The following is a 14848-nucleotide window of genomic DNA, read 5'->3' on the forward strand; positions in this document are numbered from 1 at the left end:
TCATAGCTCACAGCAACCTCCAACTCCTGGGCTTAAGCGATTCTCTTGCCTCAGCCTCCCAAGTAGCTGGGACTACAAGCCCCTGCCACAATGCTCAGCTATTTTTTGGTTGTAGTTGTCACTGTTGTTTGGCAGGCCTGGGCTGGATACCAACCCACCAGCTCTGGTGTATGGGGCTGGCACCTTAGTTGCTTGAGGTACAGGCACGGAACAAAGACCCATGAATTTCTATGGCAATTTATCAGGTATATCATCTAATACTTTATTATAGAAAAGTTAAACATACACATGATTGATGCATCATCTGGGACTTTTTTTTTTTTTTGAGACATTCTCACTATGTTGCCCTTAGTAGGCATCACAGCTCACAGCAAACTCAAACTCTTGGGCTTAAGCAATTCTCTTGCCTCAGCCTCCCAAGTAGCTGGGACTATAGGTTCCCACCACAACGCCCAGCTATTTTTTGGTTTGGAATTGTTTTTGTTGTTTAGCAGCCCCAGCCGGGCGGGCTCAAACCCGCCAGCCTCGGTGTATGTGGCTGGTGCCCTGATTCACTGAGCTACGGGCGTTGAGCCGCATCTGACACTTTCTAAACTGTTTCATCTTGTATAAGATGAAAGCTGGGGAAAGATGTCAGTTAAATTTGTACTTTCTCTTTGCTAACATTAAAAGCAGAATACAGTACACCACGGGAAAGACGCTGTTGAATGAGTTGCACAGCAACCAGAGGGAGGAAAGGCTCCTGACCTCCACGGCCAGCATAATGTAGGCAATGATCAGTTGGGTGTGGGCCCAGGTGAGGGTTCTATAGAGCAGCCTCACCAGCCAGCATCTGATAAACGAATCAGCAAAGGCATGAATCAGGTAGTCAGCTTTCACCATCACAGCCCAACAAAGGAAACCGTACAGCTGTCCTGGGTGGAGGCCATGCCACCAGGCAGAGAACGCAAATGTCTGCAACAACGGCCAGCCCCTGCTGCGCTGGAACACAAGTCGTCGGAGCCACAGAGCCGTGCTTTGGTTCCACTTTCTTGTGAACAGGGATATTCTGTGGGTTGTTTCCAGTGTCCAAATGTCTGCATCGGGGACATACCCTGCCTCACCAGGGCTCTGACCAAATGCAGACCCAAAGCCTGCCGCACGGAGGACAGAGTCATCCAGGATCCAATGGGAGTAGTAGGTGAGTTTGAAAAGCCCAGCTGTGGCCCACATGACATAGACACACTCAAGCTGCCGGCAATCAGACAGTCCCGCTCCTGCACCCACCACCCTCCTCACGGCCACCTTTAGGCACTCTAGTCCTAGAATCTGCAGACCCCTCCAGGTCAAAGCCCAGAAAGAGTGCCTGGGACTCAAAGAGCCAGATCCTTGAACACAGGCCTGAAATCGCTGGAAAGAACACAAAGGGCCTCCCAGGAGAGCAGGAAAAAAGAGCAAGTAACTGAAATACGGCAGTGCCTTACCCAGATGCTCAGACAAAGAGCTGCTGCTCCCGATGCCTCCTGACGCTCCCTCCCCTTTCCCCTCACAGATGTCCAGTGAGAGGGACGTGACCCTCTGGGTCAAGAGCATGAGGGAAGAAAGCGTGATGCAGAACCTGGAAGAGATTTTTGTTTTTTAAGTAAAAACACTCTGTATTTATTTTCTCCCTTTCCAGCCTGTCACATATGACCCCACAGGAAACGGGTCGCTCTGCTGAGATAAGATCAATCTCATAAGCGACAGTGTCCCTAAAAGACTCCTGGATTAATTGAGAGCCACGCACTGTCCCGGTGGGAAAGCTGTCAGAGTCAAAATGGAGTCGCTTGTGTTAAAAAACAAAACAAAAAACCTTGAAAAACAGAACCAGGGAAGGAAGGCCATGAAAAGACAGTTCCTATGCTTGTCTGCCTGATAACAAAAACTATCACAAGAGACCAAAGCCTCCAACCTCACGCAAAAAATACTTGTGCATGGACGTCTGCTCAGGAAATGCCTGCCTGACCTCAGACAGGCGTCACCATTGATATTGATCTGCATAGCCAAGGACCATCATTTCAGAACAATTATGTAATCCTCCTCATTTTTCTTTTAAAACCCTTTGTCTTCCTTCATACCCTTGAATACGAACAGAGTTTACTATGGCACATGTAATTCCCATTGCAAACCCTTATTCCCAAATAAACATCATTTTATTTGCGAAAGCTTTCCTGTTTGTTATTTAGTTTGACACTAGATAGGATCCAGTCAGTTAGGAAGTGAATCTTTAATTTTTTTGAGACAGAGCCTCATTCTGTCACCCTGGGTAGAGTGCTATGGCGCTGACAGCAATCTCAAACTCTTGGGCTTAAGTGATCCTCTTGCCTCAGTCTCCCAAGTAGCTGGGACTACAGGCACCAGCCACAACACCCAGCAGTTTTTCTATTTTTAGTAGAGATGGGGGTCTTGCTCTTGCTCAGGCTGGTCTTAAACTCTTTTTTTTTTTGAGACAGAGCCTCAAGCTATCACCCTAGGTAGAGTGCCGTGGCATCACTGCTCACAGCAAGCTCCAGCTCCTGGGCTTAAGCGATTTTCTTGCCTCAACCTCCCAAGTAGCTGGGACCACAGGTGCCCACCACAATGCCCGGCTATTTTTTGGTTGTAGTTGTCATTGTTTGGCAGACCTGGGTGGACGTTTGGTAAATGCATGTCACATTGGTGACTGAGAAGGTTAGAAAGATGGCTGCATGGCTGGATAAGCTCATCTCCAGCACTGCCCTGGGTGGAAGCACCTCTCTGGGCTTCACTGGAATTTTCCTGTGTGTATGTGTGAATCCAGCCCACCAGCTCTGCCAAACCAGCTCTGGTGTATGTGGCTGGTGCCTTAGCCGCTTGAGATACAAACGCCAAGCTTGGTCTTAAGCCCTTAAGCTTAGGCAATCCACCTGTCTCGGCCTCTCAGAGTGCCAAACCACCATGTCAGGCCTAGGAAGTTAATCATTAGTCAGAGATGCAAATAAGATAATAGTAAGGATTACTGTGCAGAAATATTGATTGTAATCTTTCCAAGAGTGGCTTATAAAAGTTAGAATCAGGAACCTGGGAGTAGTTTGCCATTGAGGGAACAAAAACTGAGTAAGAAAAGATTATAGGAAGTTGAAGATTTTAAATACGAACCAGACCCAGATTCTGCATGATTTGGGGTTTGTGCTGAGGAATGGATCAGGGTATGTGCTGAGTCACTAGCAATTTGAGCTGTGTTCTTTTTTTTTTTTTTTTTTTGACCAGGGCTGGGTTTGAACCCAGCCACCTACAGCATATGGGGCCGGTGCCCTACCCTTTTGAGCCACAAGCGCCGCCCTTGAGCTGTGTTCTTAACCAATGTCTTGAACTCTTACTGATTCACCATTGAAGATACTGCTGGCAAGATCACTGAGGAGAAGCTGAGTGAAAATCATAGTAACACATCCCATAATCAGAAATGCTGTCCTGTGGAGAAAAAATAGCACTGCTACCCAACCACTGCTGTTTCTGTCTGTGCGTCTGAGGATTTAAGGAAAACTGACCCCCCCATCCCCACCCCCACTTGACTTAGCCTAACAGAAAGCAAAGTAGGCTCGAAATGCCATCCTGCTAACTCACCTTCAGTTAGGGGCTTAATGTGTCCTCCCAAAATTCTTGTTAAGACCTAACCCCTGGTCTCTCAGAATGTGACTGTATTTGGAGATAGGGCTTTCAAAGAGGTGACTGAAATGAGGCCATAGGGGTGGGCAATGACTGGTGGTTTTATGTTTTTTTAATGAGACAGAGTCTCACTTTGTTGCCCTTGTTAGAGTGCCATGACATCACAACTCACAGCAACTTCAAACTCTTGGGCTTAAGTGATTCTTTTGCCTCAGCCTCCCAAGTAACTGGGACTACTGGCGCCCACCACAACACCCAGCTATTTTTTTTAAGAGATGAGCTCTCACTCTGGCTGGTGCTGGTCTCAAACTCCTGAGCTCAGGCAATCCACCCACCTCAGCCTTCCAGAGTGCTAGAATTCTAGGATTACAGGTGTGAGGCACGGCGCTCAGCCCATGACTAGTGTCTTATATGAAGAGGAGATCAAAGCACAGACAGACAAAGAGCAAAGACTCTGTGATGACACTGGGAGAAGATGGCCCTCTGCAAGCCAAGGAGAGAGGCCTTCATCTTGGACTTCCAGCCCCCGGAATTGCAAGGATACCATGTTTTCTCAAAAATAAGACCTACCCAAAAAATAAGCCGTAGCAGGATTTCTACTTATTTGTTAAATATAAGCCCTACCCGGATAACATGACCTAGTGATGGGCATGGCTATGCAGCATATCTGTATAGCCACACCCTGCATTTTGGCAAGGAGCAGTAAGGAAGACTGGAATACCTTTTATCTGTCACAGCTCCTTTTTCTGAGCCTTTCACGCTTGCACAGGTGCGCGGGTATAACCGCAGTCTCCAGCATCCTATTGCCACATGCCAACAGCTAGGGGAAAGGAGTTCACACATCACTAGCACCAGCCCCACCAACAAGGTCGGCTCCCCCTGTCAGGTTCCAGAAGAAGATGACTTAACTGTATTCGAATAAATGTAGATTGTTGTATTATACTTAATAAAAACAAGACATCCCCTGAAAATAAGCCCTAGTGTGTCTTTTTGCGAAAAAATAAATATAAGACTACGTCTTATTTTCAGGGAAACCAGATATGAGTTTCTATTGTTTAAGCTACCCAGCCTGTGGCGGGTCTGGGTCATCGTTCCTCCCATCCAGCCAAATCCTGCACCACTCGCCCTTCTGGCCTGATCAGACCTTGGTTCCTACTGAAATCCTGATTCACCACATCACATTCAGTACCTCCCACACACCCACCTGCCATCTTTTCTCTTCCTCAGAGAGCAAGCCTGAAGCTTTTGACTAAAACAGTCATAATAAAAAAAGAAAAGGACTCTGGTTATCATTGGGCTGGCAAAGCAGGTGAGCCAATGGCAGGCTAGAATCAGATAGGTGGTTCCAGCTTCTGTTCTCGGGGCCTGACCATGGACCCTGTCAACTATACTAACCAGAGCAACCAAGAACTTTAGGCCTTCTGATGATCTCCTTGACTCATGACAACACTTCTGCAGACTGCAATTAGCTCTTGATTTTTGTTTTATACATGAGGTGACTACCCATCTTCCAGAATAGAACAGCTGAGTCTGAATGAAGATAAAACTGCCAGTCTCTGCAGTAGCCACGGAAGGCAGCAAGGGTTTAGGGCAGATTGGCACCTGCTGGCTGTGTGTGTAAAACACCCATGCTGAGCTCAGCATGTGTGCTGAGTCACTTCCTGGGGCCTCATCCGTGGGCTCTGGGACTCCTGCCTCTCCCTCCTTCTCAGACACAATGACAATTACGGCTAAGTGCCAGACTCCCTCTCATGTAGGTAACATGTGGTGCCTATGAGTAGTCACAGAATCATATTTATATTCCTTCTCTCTAACAGTCACAGCAATTTGGCAAGACAGGCATTGTTACCCCTTATTGTTTCTCCAGAAAAAAAGAAACTGAGCCTGGGCCAGACACAGTGGATTATGCCTGTAATCTCAGCACTCTGGGAAGCTGAGGCGGGTGGATCACTTGAGCTCAGGAATCCAAGACCAGCCTGAGAAAGAGTGAGATCCTATCTCTACTAAAAATAAATAGTCAGGCTTGGCATCCATACCTCAGTGGTTATAGTGCAAGCCACATATACCAGGGCTGGAGGGTTCGAGCCCAGCCCGGACCTGCTAAAGAACAATGACAACTACAATTAAAAAAAAAAAATAGAGCTGGGCATTGTGGTGGGCACGTGTAGTCCCAGCTACTGAGAGGCTGAGGCAAGAGAATCGCTTAAACCCAAGAGTTGGAGGTTGCTGTGAGCTGTGATACCACAGCACTCTACCAGAGGGCAACATAATGAGACTCTGTCTCAAAATAAAATAGTCAGGTGTTCTGGTGGGCACCTGTAGTCTCAGCTACTTGAGAGCTGAGGCAAGAGGATCTCTTGAGCCCAGGAGTTTGAGGCTGCTGTGAGCTATGACATCACAGCACTCTACACAGGATGACAGAGGGAGCCTCTGTCTCAAAAAAAGAAAGAAAACTGAGTCTGACAGTGGTGAAAGGACTTTCTCAAGGTTACACCACCCCAATGTAGAAGAGTCAGGGTTCAAACAACACTCAAGTTCTCTGCCTCTATGGTGGAAGCAAAGCCCAGGGCAGCTGAGCACAACAAAACGAACAGGCTGCCTTACCTCGTGGAAGGAGGTTCCTGCAGATAATACTCAGTGTAGTGCAGCCCCAGATGACACAGAGTCTGCCAGCTCATCTGGAAGAGGAAAGCCCACCTGTGGACTCGCTGTGGGCCGAGGGAGCAGATAAGAGCCACAGCACAGACAGCAGGAATGAAGACCAGAGCGGCATAGGGACCCATGGCAGCCAAGGCCAGGATGCCTCCTCCAGCCAGGAGGAAGAGATACCTGAAAGAGAAAGGACAACAGGCGAAAGTAACTCAGAAGAGTGTGGCAAATGAATCCCTTCAGATGGCATTCTGGGAACGCCACTGAGGCAGGCTGGTAGCTCTTGGCTTTTGTTCTTCTGAATGAAGGAATCACAGAAGCGAAAGCCAAGTTAAGTCTGTGAACTTCTACTCAGAAGACAAAGACAAATCCTGCCTTCTGGACCTTGGGAACCCTCTCTCTGTCACCCATGTGATTCCTCCCACTCCCTGACAAGCCTGAAAGGTTTGCTGGCAGGGGCAGCTTTGAAATCTTTTGGTATCTTGTCTGAACAGTGGTGTGAACCTAGCGTTAAGGATCTAGAAGAATTCTCCAGACATCCTCTCATCAGCTAACTGCCTTTCCTTCACAAGGCTGTATTGCTCTGAAACATTCCAGAGTGAGAGAGAAATGCTTCCCTTCAATAAATGTTTAGAAACTCAAACAGAAAATCTTTACATCTATCATTGATATATGATTTATCAATTGCTTATTTCATTCTTTTTTTTTTTTTTTTTTTTGAGACAGAGCCTCAAGCTGTCCCCCTGGGCAGAGTGCCATGGCATCATGCTCACAGCAACCTCCAACTCCTGGGCTCAAGCGAGTCTCCTGCCTCCGCCTCCCAAGTAGCTGGGACTACAGGCGCCGGCCACAACGCCTGGCCATTTTTTGGTTGCAGCCGTCATTGTTGTTTGGCGGGCCCGGGCTGGGGATTCAAACCCGCCACCTCAAGTGTACATGGCTGGCGCCTTAGCCGGTTGAGCTATAGGCGCCGAGCTGCTTATTTCATTCTAAGTATTGTGCTAGTAATCCTTTATTAGAAATATCTTTACACAATCCTTAAAATAACCCCATAATACAGATAATATTGTTTCCATGTTACAGAACAAAACAGGGCACTTGGTAGGAAGTTTTTCACATCCACAAGGACACTGGGTTTGTTGAGGGAGTTAGAACTCATCAGGCTACATCCAAAGTGAGTGATCTTAACCCTAATGTCACTCCATGGGATTAACCTTTATTTGTGCACTTGTTTTGGTTTATAGTTTTGTGGTGCTTTCTCTACAAGAAACTTCTTCACATTCGTTCCTCTACCACCATTTTTCATAAACAAAGGTAAGGGCTGTCAGTCAGTGGTCAGCATATGATAACATAACAATTTAATCAAACTCGGCAATCCTGATTGTTAGATATAGCTAGAATTTACTTAAGAAACCCCATTATAGGCTCGGCGCCTGTGGCTCAAGCGGCTAAGGTGCCAGCCACATACACCTGAGCTGGTGGGTTCGAATCCAGCCTGGGCCACCAAACAGCAATGATGGCTGCAACCAAAAAATAGCTGGGTGTTGTGGCAGCCGCCTGTAGTCCCAGTTACTTGAGAGGCAGAGGCAAGAGAATCGCTTGAGCCCAGGAGTTGGGAGTTGCTGTGAGCTGTGATGCCCCAGGCACTCCACCCAGGGTGACAGCTTGAGGCTTTGTCTCAAAAAAACCCAAAAACCCATTATATAAAAATCCTAATACCAGAATAAGTGAATTATTAGGAAGTGGTCCTTTGGCAACAGCTTTTCACTTTGCAAGAGGATATTCCATAAAACCTTTTTAAAAATAGGGATTGTCTCTAATGTATTGAGGGTTGATTTTTTTTTCTTTTTTGAGACAGAGTCTCATGCTGTCATCCTGGGTAGAGAGCTGTGGTGTCATACCTCACAGCAACCTCAAGCTCCTGGGCCTAAGTAATCCTCTTGCCTTAGCCTCCCAAATAGCTGGAATACAGGTGCTCACCCTATACCTGGCTAGTTTGCCTATTTTAGTAGCGGTGGGGATCTTGCTGTCACTCAGGCTGGTGTTGAACTCCTGAGCTCAAGCAATCCATCTGCCTCGGCATCCCAGAAGTTAGGGAGTTCTAACTCCCTCACTAAACCCAGCATCCTTGTGTATGTGAAAACTTCCTTCCAAGTTCCCTGGGATACCAGGATTACAAGCTTGAGCCACAGTGCTTGGCTGGTTATTTGATATTTTTATAAAAATTACAATCAAGTTATGAAATCTCTAGTGATAATAATTTTGAAGCCCAAACTGAGATATAGCTAATGTAACAAGATTCATTTGTGACTTAATTTCTGAGAAAACATATTGTCATTTTAAAAATCACATTTGGTTATAACATATTGATGTAATTTTATATAAAATTTTACTTTATTAAAAGTGATAGGGAGGTGCCCATAGCTCAGCGCCGGCCATATACACCAAGGCCAGTGAGTTCAAACCTGACCTGGGCCTGCTAAAACAACAATGACAACAGCAACAACAATAACAAAAAATAGCATTGTGGCGGGTGCCTGTAGTCCCAGCTACTTGGGAGGCTAAGGCAAGAGAATTGCTCAAGCCCAAGAGTTGGAGGTTGCTGTGAGCTGTGACCCACGGCACTATACCTAGGGTGACAGCTTGAGGCTCTGTCTCAAAAAAAAAAGGTGGGAGATAAAATTCCATAAAATTAGGATGAATTAAAAATATATGAAATATATGGCCGGGCTCAGTGGCTCACACCTGTAATCCTAGAACTCTGGAAGGCTGAGGTGGGTGGATTGCCTGAACTCATGAGTTTGAGACCAGCCTGAGTAAGACCGAGACCCCTCTTTAAAAATAGCTGGGTGTTGTGGCAGGCACCTGTAACTCCAGCTACTCGGGAGGCTGAAGCAAGGGGATTTCTTGAGCCCAAGAGTTTGAGGTCACTGTGAGCTACAATGTCACAGCACTCTACCAACAGCGACAAAGTGAGACTCTGTCTCAAAAATATATATATAGGGCTGCACCTGTGGCTCAGTGGGTACGGCACTGGCCCCATATACTGAGGGTGGCGGGTTCCAATGTGGTCCCAGCCAAACTCCAACAAAAAAATAGCCAGGGAGGCTGAGGCTAAGCCCAGGAGTTGGAGGTTCTGTGAGCTGTGACACCACAGCACTCTACCGAGAGCGATAAAGTGTGACTCTGTCTCTCTATATGGCATAGATGTACCGAGTTGAGGAATTCCTGCACCATCGAAACAACCACCTCTCCCCAAAGTTTACTTTCATCTATTTGCCTTCTTTTTTTGTTTTTTGAGATACTGTCTTGCTCTGTCACACAGTCTGGAGTACAGTGACGTTATCATAGCTCACTACAACCTTGAACTACTGAGCTCAAGTGATCCTCCTGCCTTAGTTTCCCGTGTACCTGGGATTACAGACACACACCACAACTGGTTAATTTTTAAATTTTTCATAGAAAGAGCATCTGATACATTACCCAAGCTAGTCTCTCAAACTCCTGGCCTCCAGATATTCCCCCATTTAAAGTGAACCTATCAAACTTTGAGTGAATGCAGACATGATATCAATTTCCCGTTCAGTTTTACTCTATTATACATAATCATTACCAACCAATCAATAAACAGTGGCAGTAATAATAAGTTTAAAACAAGCATAATTAATATGCAGTCTTCATATCTGCAGTCAACTCTGTGCTTTTTCCCTCCTATACTATCCCTAGATGTAGGAGCAAAATTAGCCATCCAGCCTACCTGGCACAAGCGGAAAATGAATCCTTCGTGCAGAGATAATTAAACAGAAGTGCAAAAGGAAGTGCAGCCCCCTGATAAAGTGATACAGGATGGATGAAGAACAGCTGAAGCCAATCCATGATGAACTAGCACAAAAGATACTGTCCTTTCCAGGGTCCTTCACTGGTGCCTTCCTAGAGGAGGAGAAATCTCCCCCAGGCTCTCTCTGGTCTTTTTATCTCATTTCAGAGGGCCTGGGTTAGCAAAAGGCAAACAAAAGCACCGCAGTATAAAAGTTGGCTTTCTGATAAAGGTAACTGCACTATGGAAACCAAAACGCATTTTGGTGTTATATTAATAATGACATCTACTAAAATCATTGCTTCCAAAGTTGTGGTTTTGTTTAGTTTACATAAGATATCGTTTGCCTTTCTAGGCATCATACTGTCATAGTTTCTTCACTAAGTTAATGACAAATCTCATTTTCCATTTGTGGACAGACAACTCCCTGGACTGGGGGGGGGGGAGGTGAGGGGACAGGAACATGAGCAGGAGGGAAGTAAGTTCTGAAGGCAAAAATCCTGTGGCTCAAAGGAGTAGGGTGCCAGCCCCATATGCTGGAGGCGGCAGGTTCAAACCCAGCCCTGGCCAAAAATTGCAAAAAAAAAAAAATCAAGGTCCGCCTTTGTCACCATCATGCCCCTCCTTATGCTACTTTAATTTTCCTATCAGCACCCCTTAGATATCTATTTCTCCATTCATTTATTGTCTGCCCCCCACTACAACGTGAGCCCTACAGGTGAAGGACTTTGTTTACTGGATCTAGCTGAGAGATAGGTTATGGAAGTACTTTGGACTGTAACAGGAATGGGAAATAAAATAACTAGATTTGGCTTTTAAAGTATGATTTTACAAGAGAACGGCTTGCTTGAGGTTCGGGGGGGAGTAGGGACATAATTTTAGAGGTTAAAGGTGGAAGAGACATGGAGGCTGGGATCAGACTAGAGAGTTATAGTGTACAGTGGTAGGCTGAGGCCTCAAAGCTAGGACCGGCGGAACCTTTAGATCATTTCTATGTGTAGGGGTGAGAGGTAAGGAGTACCCGGAAAGAAGAGTGTACGACTTGAGCAACTGGGCAAATGGTAGATTATTTCATTGAAATGGAGTTCAAAGGTGCAAATGGTTGGAGAGCTCTGGCCGTTAATTGAGAGCTCTGTTCTTTCTGGACAGTTTAGATAAGGCTTTGAGGAATACAAGTGCAGACGTCTATCAAATAAGCACACATCAGCTTGAAGCTTGGCAGAGAGGACAGAACTAGAGATACTAATTTGAGAGAAAGCAACAAGGGGAGGGCACTTTGTTGTTGTTGTTGTTCAAGACATGTCTCACTTTGTTGTCTTTGGTAGAGTACCGTGGCGTCACAGCTCACAGCAACCTCAAACTCTTGGGTTCATGCGATTCTCTTGCCTCAGCCTTCCAAGGAGCTGGAACTACAGGTGCCCGCCACAAAGCCCAGCCGTTTTTAGACACGAAATCTTCCTCTGGCTCAGGCTAGTCTCAAACTCTTTACCTCAGGCAATCCATCCGCCTTGGTCTCCCAGAGAAATGTAGGACACAACCTATGGAGGGAAGGATGAGCCCATACAGAACCAGAAAAGGGCGGGGGCCTAGCAGGAGGAACCTTAGTGTACAAAGGGCGGCAGCCACTGAAGAGGACCATTCGGGGGAGGTTGGAGGAACCCCCAGCAGGACAGGACGGTGAATGTCGAAGGGAAAGGATAAAACGAAGTCATAATCGTGCACGTTGGGTTGCGACAAACGGTGTTTTAAATTTGATCTAACGATCACCGGACAGGGCTAAAATCGGGTGGCCGAGGTCTGCCGTTCTCACAATCCGAAGAACCAGACACAGAGCAAACCAGAGGGGTTGCGAGTCTCCCCGCCCACCGCTCACAGGCCACGCCCCCACAGCACCACCCCGCGAGGCTCCGCCCCTCTCCAACCCCGCCAGGCTCTCCAATCGCGTATAGAAATCATCGCTCTACCCAGGACGCCGTGTCGATCTCGGCTCCAATTGGAGACTGGGGCCGTACCATGGCGGATAAGGCTCAGAAGAGGTGGGTCGATTGCTTGAGAAACTCCTGTTCTCCACTCTCCGCAGAGCTAGAACCGGTTTCTGGTCGCCAATGGTGGGGACAGAGCGCGTGTCTTATCCTGGGCGCTAGGGCTGATGATACCTAAGGCGCAGACCAGGAGTCCGCTGAGGGAGGAGGCGACGGAGTGGGGGTGGGGAGGGTGGAGAAGCGACGCGGAATCGGTATCTGGAAGGTTTTTGTTCTTCCATCTTGCCGTCCCTTCTCTCTACACGCCTGCGCAGAAGGGGTCTCCGGGCGGGGCTGCGGGAAGAGAATGACGTCTGCAGGTTTCCCGGGTCCTCCTGGAGGCCGCGCCTTTTCTACCCCTTTGAAGGCTGTGTCCCGGGCGGCCTGCAGCTGCGTCCTCGGCTAGGCGCTGCGAGACACCCAAGCTAGTGCGAGCCCCACCCTGTTCCCTTCTTTGTTGTGGGCGACGTGTATCAACTGGCTCAGATCGTTTGTCACAAAGGCGGCCTCTCCTAGTCTAGAACTGACATAGTCTGCCCGGCGTGGACCAGCGCCTTTGTAAACATATGAGGGCGAAGTGTGGCTTCTTGTCCAGCAGGCGTCATTGTTGGGACTGTTGGTGGAAAAGAAATGGCTTGGATGAGAGAAATGCATAAGTGAAGCAGTGTTGACCACCCTGTCCAGGGGTCATTAGCCCGAATTTAAAAGACCTGTTTGTCGCAACCTAATGCGCACCCTTATGACTTCGTTTTACCCTTTCCCTACGACATTCTGGGTCCTGCCCTGCTGGGCTTCCTCCCCGGAATGGTCCTCTTCAGTCTCGGCTGTTAAGGCTCCTCTTCCTAGGTCCCGCTCTTTTCTGTATGGGCTCGTCCTTCGCATCGCCCTCGATCCGCTTGCTGTCTGTCAGTATCTCTAGTTTTGTCCTCTCTGCCGAGCTTCACGCTGATGTGTGCTTGTTTAATGGAATACTTGACGTCTCCAGTTCGAAGCCTCAGTCTTACCTTTTTTATTTTTTAAGAGACAGGGTCTCTCCCTTTGTTGCTCTGGCTAGAGTGCAGTGGTGTGATCAGTAGTTCACTGCAACCTCCAAGTCCTGGGCTCCTGAGTAGCTGGAAAACCACAGGCGCGCGCCACCACGCCTGGCTTATTTTTTTAAAAAGTGTTTTGTAGAGACGGTGATCTTGAACTCCTTGGGGTCAAGCACTCCTCCCACCTCGGTGCTGTCTCTTTGGCAAAGAAAAATCAACATCGTTTCTGATGTCATAAATTAAAATTTAGGTCTTCTCCTGCTTAAGCAGGTAATTTGTGATCTATTTTAATAAGCTAAAGGGGAACAGATGTATTATAAACATTAAGTACAGTATGTAGTAGCATACTGTGAAGATGAAGATATTGTTAATATGTTATTTTAGTAGGACTGAAGCTGAGCCTTCTCCCAGCTCTCTGCTCTCCGCTTGGAGTTGCAGTGAAGTCCACGAGGAGATGCAGGAACCACAGAACCACAGAACCACAAAATCTAGTTGGTCTAGTGGTGAATTTAATTATCTTCACCTCCCTGAGAAGTGTGATGACACAAACGCGATCGCGCCCTTGGGCATAAAACTGACGGCAGGGGGCGCTTGTGAGTCTTTCATACTTTGTTACCCAGGACAAGTTAAATGAGAGATAATGGTCTTTTCAAAATGAGGAGCCTGAGGGAATGGAAAATTGCGATGAAAAATAAGTTCTAAAACAAAAGACATTTCAGAAGGACTAACTTAGTTGACCTACGCTTAATAAAATTTCATATTTTAACAAAAACCCACTAATATGAAAAGTATCAGAAATGGCATTTGCAAATAGTGGTGCATTCAAGGATAGCAGTCAGTTATCACAAGAAAAATATCTAGAGTGACAAGATGTTTTCAGGAAACTTTCAGCTAACAGAAAAAAGATGATTGATTTCAGGACAATGATGCCCCAGGAATGAACTTTACTTCAAGAAATTTCTAGTCTCTGAATTTTAGTTTCCTGATCCATAAAATGAGAGGATTGAACCAATGGATTTTCTGTTTTTCTTTCTTCTCTGACTCAATAGAAGGTTACATATTTTCTGTGGTGTCAGCAGAATTACTCTTGATGGGTCATGTAACCCAGAAGGATCATTGGTAAGATTTTATTAATTATGCCTTGTAGAAAGTCATTACCTAACAAAATGATACAAACAATATAGCCGTATCTAATCTTACAGCCATTTCTTTTTTTTGAGACAGAGTCTCACTTTATCACCCTCAGCAGAGTGCCATGGCAACATTGTACAGCTCACAGCAACCTCCAACTCCTGGGCTTAGGTGATTCTCTTGCCTAAGCCTCCCAAGTAGCTGGGACTACAGGTGCCTGCCACAACGCTCGGCTATTTTTTTGTTGTGGTTTGGTGAGGGCTGGGTTTGAACCCACCACCCTTGCTATATGGGGCTGGTGCCCTACTCACTGAGCCACAGGTGCCACCCATTTTCATTCTTTTTGATGACCGTCTGTTAGTCCAGAGTACCAAAATTTATTAACAGTCCTCTACTGATGAACTTCTAGGTTGTTTTCAGCTTTTTACTATTTAGAAAAAATGCTGATATTAAATTAAAGGTCTTAACACTCTCTTGTCAAGGCACGGCGCCTGTGGCTCAAGCGGCTAAGGCACCAGCCACATACACCTAAGGTGGCCGGTTCGAATCCAGCCCGG

At 46.7% G+C, this 14848-nt stretch overlaps 2 protein-coding genes across 2 annotated transcripts in view; one reads left to right on the forward strand and one right to left on the reverse strand.

The window, feature by feature from the left end:
* Nucleotides 1–572: 572 nt before the first annotated feature.
* MBOAT4 (membrane bound O-acyltransferase domain containing 4) lies at nt 573–10167 on the reverse strand. The gene is made up of 3 exons (XM_003797668.2): nt 10049–10167; nt 6247–6471; nt 573–1597 (listed from the first exon to the last, which is right to left on the reverse strand). The coding sequence occupies exons 1-3, from the start codon at nt 10165–10167 to the stop codon at nt 634–636; spliced, it is 1308 nt and encodes a 435-aa protein (XP_003797716.1). The 3' UTR covers nt 573–633.
* A 1865-nt stretch (nt 10168–12032) lies between these two features.
* The window catches only part of DCTN6 (dynactin subunit 6), a 23273-nt gene continuing 20457 nt past the window's right edge, over nt 12033–14848 (forward strand). Inside the window, exon 1 of the mRNA XM_003797669.2 lies at nt 12033–12144. Within this exon, the coding sequence (XP_003797717.1) occupies nt 12122–12144 (23 nt within the window). The 5' untranslated portion in view covers nt 12033–12121. The remainder of the gene's footprint in view (nt 12145–14848) is intronic.

The sequence above is a fragment of the Otolemur garnettii genome, unplaced genomic scaffold, assembly GCF_000181295.1.
Source record: "Otolemur garnettii isolate 467f Iridium unplaced genomic scaffold, OtoGar3 scaffold00121, whole genome shotgun sequence".
NCBI lineage: Eukaryota > Metazoa > Chordata > Mammalia > Primates > Galagidae > Otolemur > Otolemur garnettii.